The 10,650-nt window shown below is 44.0% G+C and overlaps 1 protein-coding gene across 3 annotated transcripts in view; it reads right to left on the reverse strand.

Moving 5' to 3' along the window:
* The window catches only part of EPB41L5 (erythrocyte membrane protein band 4.1 like 5), an 87,103-nt gene extending 76,453 nt beyond the window's left edge, over nt 1-10,650 (reverse strand). For 2 of the 3 annotated variants that reach the window (XM_072985241.2, XM_020805574.3), the window contains exons 1-2: nt 10,376-10,495; nt 5,427-5,611 (exon numbers count right to left, since the gene is read on the reverse strand). In XM_072985241.2, the coding sequence (XP_072841342.2) occupies nt 5,427-5,609 (183 nt within the window). In that variant the 5' untranslated portion in view covers nt 5,610-5,611; nt 10,376-10,495. Of the gene's footprint in view, nt 1-5,426; nt 5,612-10,375 lie in introns of all 3 variants that reach the window. The other variant, XM_020805538.3, reaches the window with a different exon arrangement.

Genomic DNA, 10,650 nt, shown 5'->3' on the forward strand with positions numbered 1-10,650 from the left:
AGAGTAGTGACATTGACCTCGTTCCTCCCTGCTTGTTGATGTAGTACATGGTCATGGTGTTGTCTGTCACAACCTGAACACCATGACCCTGTATCAGTGGGAGGAACGCTCTGAAGGCCCGAATCACTGCCAGCATCTCCAAATGGTTGATGTGGAGTCCTTTGTGTCTCTGAGACCAGAGGGCATATATCTTGTGACTGCTGCAATGCGCGCTCCAACCTATGGGACTTGCATCTGTTGTTACTTGCACAGGTAGTCGTAGTGGATGAAAAGGACGCCTCATCATGAGATGTGGCAGGAAGCTCCACCATCTGAGCTGCTTTGCCAACTCTGGGGTGACCAGAATCTTTTTCCAAGGGTCGTCGCAAAGTGCATCGAAGTGATGCCTGCAGAGAGCGCATCTTCAACCTCGCGTGTGGGAGAGATGCTGTTGTAGATGCCATGAGGCCTAACAGGTGTTGTGCATGGGGAGCTGATACCAGTGAGTGTGGATGGAACTTCTGGACGGCTGCCTTTATTTTCTGAATACGGTCTACGGTCAGAAATAGTCTCGTCTGTATGGAGTTCAGCATGGCTCCTATGTAATTTGTGGTGCGAGATGGCTCCAGAGTGGATTTCTCGTAGTTCACTGTGAGACCCAGGTTTTGAAGAATGTTTAGAGTATATCTTGAGTCGTGGATGGCCTTTTTCCTGGTCGGAGACACAATCAGCCAATCGTCTATATAGGGGAACACTTTCACTCCATGTAGATGTAGAAAGGCTGCCACTGGTGCCATGCACTTTGTAAACGTGTGTGGAGCCGTCGCTAAGCCGAATGGTAAGGCCGCATACTGGAAGATGTTGTGGTTGATCACAAAGCGTAGATACTTCCTGTGATGGTGGTGAATTGTTATGTGGAAGTACACATCTTTGAGGTCTATGACTGTAAACCAATTTCCTTTTTTCAGCAGGTGGACAATGGACTCCAGTGTGACCATCTGGAACTGACGTGGATGAAGGTAAGTGTTCAGGTCCCTCAGATCTAGAATTGATCTGAGCCCACCATCCTTCCTGCGCACTGTGAAGTACCGAGAGTAGAACCCTCTGGCTATGTCTCGATGAGGGACCTGCTGTATTGCCTCTTTTTGCATTAGAGTGAGAACTTCCTCCTCCAGCGTAGGGTTGGATGTTGTCACCTTTACATAACCTAGAGGGGGAAGCTCTACAAACTCTAGTCTGTAGCCAAATCTGATGATGTCCAGAACCCAATTGTCCTTTGTGATCTTTTGCCAATCATGTAGAAATGGAGCCAAGTGGGTCAGATGGTCGTGGGTGTGACTGATCTGGGAATCAAATATATTGCTTGGACTTTTTAGAAGGAGGACGGTAGGAATGACGTTTCTGTGTTTGTTGCTTGTAGGATGGAGCAGTAGAAGAGTCGCGAGATGACCTGCCTTGTGAACCTCTGAACTGTTTGTAGCCTTGAGAGGTCTGCTGCTGATACTGCTGCTGTGGAAACTGCCTCTGCCACTGGGACTTCTGAAATTTTGGTTGTTGGTGAATTGTATATGATTCGGCTGTTTTCTTACTTTCATGAAGACTTTTAAAAGACTCGTCAGTTTTTTCATTAAATAAACCTTTTGCGTCAAAAGCTTGTTCTTCTATCTGCTTTTTAACATCTTCCACAATACCAGATACTCTAAGCCAGGCATGTCGGTGTAAGGTAATGGCAGAGGTGAGTGTCTTGGCTGCTGAATCAGTAGCATGTCTGGCTGCCAGACGTTGATGCTTAGAGAGCGTCATCGCCTCAGCATAAGCATTGAGAAAATCCTGTCTAGTATCATCAGGTGCACCTTGATGGGCTGGTAGGATCTTGGTCCAGAGATACTTCTGATAGGCACCCATCGCAGCCTGGTAATTGCAAATACGCAGAAAGAAAGTCTGAAAATTGTAAATCTTTCTGCCCAAGACATCCAACTTCCTACCCTCTCGATTGGTAGGGGTAACATGCTGTCTGCCAGATGCCTTTGAAAAGTTGGCATGGACAATTACAGAATTAGGTGCAGGATGTTTCGAAATAAATGTAGTATTCTCTCCATGCACTCTATATAGATTCTCAGTTTGTCTGGGCACAGGTAATGGAGTGGAAGGTTGAGACAAGGCCTCGTGTATAAGTTGATTAGTTGAGATATAAAAGTTAAGCTTAGAAGCTGCGACCTCTCTTGGTCTATATCACCGAAGATCGGGTCATCCGATGGGGGGGGGGGGAACTTGCTGAGTTTGCATCTTTAAAGCCTTAGCCATCCTGGCCACCATCTGAACATACAATGAAAAATCTTCAGAAGGTGAAAATGGGTTTGGATCCCCTGTATCAGATTCACATGTGTCCGCTTCAGCGGCATCTGTCTTTGAGAAAAGGGAACAGCCTGTTTAGTACTTTTGGACATCGACGTCGATGTAGACGTAGCCTTGGTAGGTGCCTTGGCAGGGGCCTTCTTAGGTGGTATAGGCTCCTTGACATCGTGGCCCCATTGACGTCGATAGGGGAAGGGAGAAGGCAACCCGTCAGAAGATGATGTAGAAGTGTAGCGTCTCTTCTTATGTCTATGACGTCCGACGTCGAGGAATAAGAAGTAGAGTCGGTGTTGTAGTACCGACGTCGGTGTGACGACCGTCTTCTAACAGAATGTCGAACAGAAGAGTGGTCCCGCTTGTGCCTCTTTCAATGTGAAGCTTCCTTGTCATCAGCTCGACGTTGATCTGCTGAAGAATGCCTCCTTTTGGAAGATTTCTTTCTAGGAGGGAGACTTCGCCTTGGTGAAGAGGAAGGTGAGCGTGGATGCTCAGTCGCCCGCCTGGCATCAGCAGGGCTAGGAAGGGCAGATTGAGGGCTGGACTGAACACCCTCTTCTAATTTTTCTGGGCTAGGAGAGCACCCAACCACCAAATTGGCATCGACTTGCTGGCTAGGAGGTACAGATGGAGCAGCCTCAGATAGGGATTCTTGATCCCTCGACGAATTCTCTAATATTGGTGAAGGCAGAGACAGAATGACAGGAGGGATGGCAGTCTGCTCCTTACTTTTGTCCTTTTTGTTATGGCCAGTGGGCTTTTTAGCCTTTGAGGTGTCTTTTGGGGTAGACACCTTCAAAACGCAGACGCAGGCTTCTTAGAGGAGCCTGAGGCAGTCTTTTTTGGCGGTTTCGCGCCAGACTTTGAAGTACTCGTGGATGGAGTAGGAGTAGTTGCCTCAGACCAAGGAGTCATGGAAGGATTGGAAGAGGTCTCCATTTCCGAGGGACGGGAAACAGTCTTGTCCCACAGATAGTATCTAAGTCTTTGCTGCCTTGCCTTAAGCGCAGCCTTTGTAAACTTCTTGCAGTGGTGACAAGAGGGAATATGACTGTCTCCCAGACAGAACAAACAAAAATTGTGCTTGTCATAAAAGGGTAGTTTTCTTGAACAAGCCCTGCACTTGCTAAAAGGGCCCGACGGGGAAATAAAACAAACAGGCGGTGAGAACCTTGGTACTCATGGCAATGATTCAAAATATCCTGAGGCAAACGAGTTAAGTAGATAATGGCGCTCCCTGCGATGCCAATTAGGCGGGCAATCAGGCAATCCACAACACCATGGGAAAAAACCCGAAAATAACAGCCAAAGTCCGTAAAGAAAGAGAATGGTTGATACAGTCCGAAGTCAAGGGGCAAGAGAGGAAATCTTTAGCCGAAAATACAGTCCGAAAATCAAGCCAAAACAGCAAAAAAATCAAGAGCTCTATCCGAAGTGTTCCTAGCACTGTGGCGGAAAAATAGGAACTGAAGGCTGGGGGGAGGGGAATGGAGCATGCGTCCAAGGGGCAATCTAAACTATGTACAGTATCTTTTTCAGAAAAGCTCTAGAAGGTTCCGAAGTTCCAGCACAGGCGCTGATTTAATCCATATGTGTGCATTCACAGAGGCCACGCTGAAGAACAATGCCTTTTGTCAGTAATGGACTGGATAAGGCCTGACAAACTGAAACTTAATCAAGACAAGACCTAGATGCTCCTGGTCAGTCCCAAGGCAAATAAAAGGATAGGGATTCAGCCTGTATTGGATGAGGTTCTCCTGAAAAGTCAGGTTTGCTGCTTGGGTGTGCTCGTGGACTCAATCCTGAGCTTGGATGCAGACGTCTCAGTGGCAGCCAGGACTGCCTTTGCAGTTAAAGCTGGTGTGGCAGCTACGCCCATTTCTGGGAGATGTCTGATCTGGCTACAGTGTCACATGTCCTAGTTACATCTTGTCTGGATTCCTAAAATGCACACTATATGGGGCTGTCTTTAAAGAGCATTTGTAAACTTCAGCTGATTCAGAATGCTACAGTCAAACTAGCACTGGATACAGGGAGTGTGTTATTACACCAACTTCATTGCCACCAGACTGTTTCCAGACTCAAACCAAAGTGCTGGCAATTACCCATAAACTCCTATATGGCTTCTTCACTGCAGTACTGCAGTTTTAACCACTGCACCACAGGGCTCCAGGCAGGCTTTTGAGCGATAAGTGTCTAGGGAATACTGTTTCTGGAAATTTAATTTTTTTAAAAAAATGTTTTCAGTATTGCTTTTAATCCTGACTAATGTTTAATTGTTTTGAATATATAACTTTGCATGGCATTTTAAACTGTTAATATTGTATGATTTTAAATGTTATGAGCTGCCTTGGGTCCCCTATGGGGAGAACGGCAGCATATAAATAAAATTAATTAATAATTTATTTATTTATTTATTTAATAAATAAATTAATTAATTAATAAGGATTCATTAAATTTTAATTCAATTTCAAGGCAATCACAAGACCATGAAAATGAAGAAATTACTTAATTTACTTTGACATGTCATTACTAGATATGTCAACCTAATACAGCGAAAATGTAATCTCACTAAGGTATGATTAGCTGCTTTTCAGTGGAAGATCATGCAACCAATCTCTTAGTTTTCAAAACAACACAGATGTATGAAATTAGACAGATTTAACCTTTTGTATCAACTACCACTGGAGAGTTCAGTGGTTTAGGTATCTGCCACTGTGCCTCTTGTGAGTACAGCCAGCCTGTTTGGCCTTGGGCAAGCTGTACAGTCCCAGGGTGTCCCCAGAAGAAGGGAATGGCAAAACACTTCTGAGTATTCTCTACACAGTATAGAAAAACCATGAAAAAGGTTGCTATAAGTCAGAATTGCCTTGATGGCGCATGGTTATTTATCACCACCCACTGAAAACAGAAATACTTTCAAAATACTTGATCCTAAGACCAGTTATCACTATTTCTAAACAACTGTTTCTAATTTCTCTATTGTTGCCAACTGGGCTACTATACATGCATGCCTTATTCAACTCAGAGATAAAGAGCCCACTTTCTCAAACATGAACCCACAATGCTGAAAAAGATGCAAAGTTATATCTTACCGGCAGGTCGACGCTAACATCAGTTCCATCCAGCAAAGAGACTCGGCAGGTAATTATTGATTTCTCATCACCAGCTGCAGGGATGTGAGTTGATGCTCGCTGAGCCTCTCTCAGCCTTTCCTTCTCGGCATGTTTGCGCATAGACCTGCGCCCAAGGGTTCGTCGAAAGAAACTCAGCATCATTACTAAATAGGCAAAAGGACTAAGTGTCAGGAATATTTTTTTAAAAAAAAAGAATGACTTTCACATGAATTATCTCCAAGTCAAGAAAGTTAAAACACAATTTATAACGATTCAGTTCTGTGTTATATTCATAATGTCATCTAGATTCCTACATACTTTGCCACTAGTGCCTTATTGTTTTCAGAAATGCTCTCTCCAAAGATCAATCAATCAGAAATCAGATACCTCAAGAAATCTGGAGCTGCCCTGCCAGATTCTGAGGACAACTGCATTACCCAGGCAATTAATGACCACATAACATCTACTGGCTGGAAGTGAACACCCTGGACAAGTACAGATTCAGATAAAGAGTTCCATGAGAGTGGCAAAAAAATGACATGGTTCAAACTCTTTGTATTTTTATGTCACTGTACAGGGTAAATTTAAGTATACAATAGTATAGTTCAAGAAGGCTTCACTCTACAGTACTTTGAAATGTAAGACTTCAGAATGCAACTTTTGGTAAGTAAAGGAGAGGTGCACCCTATACAAAATAAAGACAACTTTATTTGTGTGGGGGTTTTTTTGTTTTTTTTGTTTAGTTTTTTTGTTTTGCTTCTCAGTAATATATTATGCCATTTCTGAAGTGGGTCATGCAAGAATGCACAGTTGCTCAAGAACACTTTGGCATCTGCACAACTTATACTAATGGCTTCAAAATTAGCACTACCTTTGCTTTCCCATATTAAGAAAGGAGAGGTTGATCATACATGTGAAGGTCTGCTTTTCTATGGGCAGTCAGATTCCACAACAGAGCTTGCCTTTTGTGCGAGTTACAATACATATCTGACAGAAGTTTCACCCTCCACTCCAAGCCAAAAAGGATAAACTGGCACATAACGCCTTCCACCTTCTGTCTGTCTGGACTTGCCTGCCACATGCTCTCACTGTGAGAGGCTGGGATTCTTAAAAGGTCAAGTTAGCACAACTGGAAGATTAAAAATTTAAACTACTTCAGAGATATTGGTTATGGCATAAGCTTGGAGTAATATCATTATAATCCAATAATATCTACCTCCATTCAAAATGTTTGCCTCCTTTAATTGAAGGTCAGCTGGGTTTTTTTAACAATCAGTCTGGTTTTAAAAAATTAACTTACAAAATTTTGACTTGTGTAAGCATAAAACTATCCTATATCGAAGCAGACAACTGATTCAGTTGACACAGTGCCATTTTTTTGAGTGGCAAGGCCATTTAAAGCATCAGGCAAAGGTCTGTTTCAGTACTTCCACTCGCTTTAAAATCATTGCAGACACTAGAGTCTAGATAAGGAATTCATGTACAGTGGACCCTTGACTTACAGACGGCTTGACTTACAGACTTTTTGAGTTACAGACTTCTCTGGCCGCAAAATTTAGGTTTGACTTGCAGCCTGAGAATTGACTTACAGACCAGAAAAAAACCAAAATGGAACAAAAACGGCCTGTTACGGGATTAATCGGTTTTCAATGCACTGTAGGTCAATGGAGACTTGACTTACAGACTTTTTGACTTGAGAACCGCCTTCCAATACGGATTAAGTTCTCAAGACCCCACTGTATGCAAAATTCCCTCTCTACCACTGAGCTACACTCCTTTCCATTCAGAAGCATCAAAGTACTGTAACTTATTTTTATTTTGAGGCAGTACACTGTTCAACACTTAAAGGTTCTGTCATCCCACATGACAGAACCTGAGAAAGAAAGCATTCACCACGTACTAATAAACCTGATTCATTTTTATTGTCACACCTGTTTCCCAAGCCATCCCACACACTGTTCCCTACACACAGATACTGGAGTCAAAACTGTGTGCACACGTGCAGAGAGCATCTTTTCACATCTCAGTGAATAAGATGCGCATTCATTCAACTTTGGCAAAAGAAATCCTTCAATATTATCTCTCATGGAATGAGTGAAGCAGATGAAAGACTAGCTCAGAAAGAGTTACAGGTGTGAGGGAAAATAAACTCATATTTGAACACTACAGGTTGAGGGGACAAATCACAATAACATTTAGTGTGCACACTGAACATTAATGTGACTATGAAACAGAGCTACAGAACTACAAAAGCCCCTTGTTGGGAAGAAACAAAACCTAGAATTTGGTCTGTGGCAATGTTACAGACAGAAATAATCTCTTATCTATTTCATTCTTTTAAAATAACGTATCTAAGCTGGATAGCAATTGACCACAGGATATCCAACACCCACTGGTGTATTTCATTAACCTACCACTCACTGAATTACTGTGCCAATTAATATCAGGTTTAGCCACCAAGAAATTAATTTTGACTTGCGATGCCTGTAGCTACATAAACTGGCAACAAACAATATGCTATTGTTCTTAAGTAAGTCTCTGATAACTACTCAAAGCAGACAACAGGTTGCAGTACAACGTTCTGAGCCAGTGAAGTTTAAAATTTTGTCTGGCTAAAATGTACTTCTATATGGAGAGATTCTCAGAGCAGCAATATTCTCAAATATATTATCACAGGCAATTCTCTTGTGTTACTACTGGTTGCATGGACAGGGCACTAGAACAGCAATGGAAAGATTCCCACAATGTCCAAACAGTATTAGCTGGACTGGCCAAGAAGTAGAGATAAAAACTGAGACATTTCAGTTTTGAAAAAGAGGCTCAGTTTGAAGAGTCATGGTGCCATGGCCAATCTCCAAACATTAACGATCGCCAAACAATGAAGGTTCAGAGTGTAATTTTTGTATCGGGCACGGGGCCAGGGCCTAGTAGACCAAAGGACTACTCTTGTTACTAGGTCCCATGGAGTAAAAATTGTTAATGATCATATGCAAAAAAAATTGATTTGGTTTCTCTTTTGTGTTTTGATCCCAGAATGACCTATCACAAAAAGAAATGGACAGGCCCACAACTATTTACTGTACGGGAATCGTGAGAGCAGTGTTCTACACTTTGCCTCCCTCCTCATGCACACAACAACAGGAAAATGTACCCCCTCAAAAGAGTCATTCACAGCTCTCAAAAGTCTCCATTCCTGTCCTGAAAACTTGAGTTTTAAGTACGTGGAAATCCCCTTGGGCACACAAGTTTAAATTAAAAACAGGGAAAGAGGTTTGGAAATGAGGTTGGACTGCATCCTACCTGCTGTATGTAGCCTTCATGAAGAAGGAGGGACAGGCCATAGCAGGTGGTTACACCTAAGGCAGAGATACCAGTGTCTGCTATGTTAGAAACAGTGCATAGGTGGAATGAATATGTAGTGGTTTTCCCCCTAAAGAAGCCAATTTTCAAGCTCTCATATTGTTACTTCCATTACAAAATGAATGCAAACAGCTTTTGATATCAAGTTAACTGATTGCACATATAAACTTCTGAACATTGTTCAAGGCAGGAGGATAGTCATAAAACATGTTTAGAAAGAATAGCAAAAATCAGACATGCAGGATGCAGCCCCCCCACATCTCTAGCAGAAAATGGATTTCAGCTCTGGATGTGTGAAGCAAGTCACACCTGAGATAGTACTAATTAAAATGGGGGTGGGTGGAAATGCATGAGGAAAAAAATTGCTAGATTGTATAAACTTTAAAAATAAGCAGAGAGTTGCCACAGCAGGTCTGATCTTAATTCACTAACCATATCAAGCAAGTCCATTCAGTCAAGTATGGGATCAACATACAACAGGGTGTAAGGGTCAGGACTCTCTCACACCCCTACTCTGATAAAGATGAAATATCTACAATTAATCTCCCCAGTCATAGAACCATAAAGTTGGAAGGGCCTATAAGGCCATCAAGTCCAACTCCCTGCTCAGTGCAGGAATACAAATCAAAGGATATCTGCCAGGTGGTTGTCTAAATTTCGCTTGAATGCTTCCAGTGTTACAATACTGTACTGTATTCAAAGGATGGCGAATGTGAAGTGCTATGGAAGTAGGCAAACTGTGGGGAGAGGGGCAGAGAACTACAAATCTCTTCCCCGTTCCTTATGGTTACCTGGCATGCTCAGAAGAAAGGGTAAATTAAGCATTAGTCATAAACACCACTCCAGGAACACAGGTAGGAAGCTTGAGAATGTGACTTAAAAAGCAAAGGAAAATACAATACAGGGCCTTTAAACACACAGAATAGTTGGTCAAGAAGCAAGTCAAACTTTTGATTGTCTTGAAGGCACCTTTTAACTTTTCCTGGAAGCAGTTTGCCTTCCTTTTATCCTATGCTCAGTCCGGGCTTTTGTCACAATGGGTCAACCACGATCAAAGCGCGACACACTATATGGCCGGCCTTTCACCAGCGGCCGTGCAAAACACGAGGGCCCTGAAACACTACTGTTCACGACGGGTGCGGGAGGGGCGGGGTCTGCAAAGCAGAAAAGGGGCTAATCCGAAAGAGGGGGGGGGAGAGAGAGAGAGACAGAGAGAGAGAGCGAGAGCCCTTCGGGGCTAAAAGGGGGTCGGGGCAGCTCTCAAAATACGCGAAGCTGCCCTTTTGGGGTCGCCTCCTTCGGAAAGGCGGGCGCCAAGCGACGCCCTACATACAACCTTTGCTCAAGGCGTTCAGAAAGCGCCTCGCCAGCCCGCGGTCAGGGTCGGGGGGGGAGACGGGCGGGAGGAAACAACCTACCAGCTTTAGTGTGCGCTAAATAAAAGGCAGCTTTTCTTTAGCGCGCACACCTCCCCGCCCGGACACAGTCTTCCCGCCTCGCCCTTCCCCTCCAAGACAGATACACACACACACATACACACGCAAACAAAGGAACCCTCGCCCACGTACCAGTCCACCTGCCCCTCGTCCTCGTCTCCTCGCACCTGCGCGACGCTTCCCGACCCGACCGGCGGCGTCGGTAGATACGAAGGAAATGAATCCCGGGCTGGCTACGAGGGGCGGAGGCAAATGGCCGCTGAGTAAGGCCAAGGAGCCGCCCCTGGCTGCTGCTGCCTCCGCCTCCTCTCTTTCTCCTTTCTACCCACCCAGCCCGGGCCTCCTCGTCAAGCGTCCACCACGGCCGCGAGCTGTAGGGACATCTTGGGTTTTCATGGCGCAAGGGA

Source organism: Pogona vitticeps, chromosome 1 (genome assembly GCF_051106095.1).
Source record: "Pogona vitticeps strain Pit_001003342236 chromosome 1, PviZW2.1, whole genome shotgun sequence".
NCBI lineage: Eukaryota > Metazoa > Chordata > Lepidosauria > Squamata > Agamidae > Pogona > Pogona vitticeps.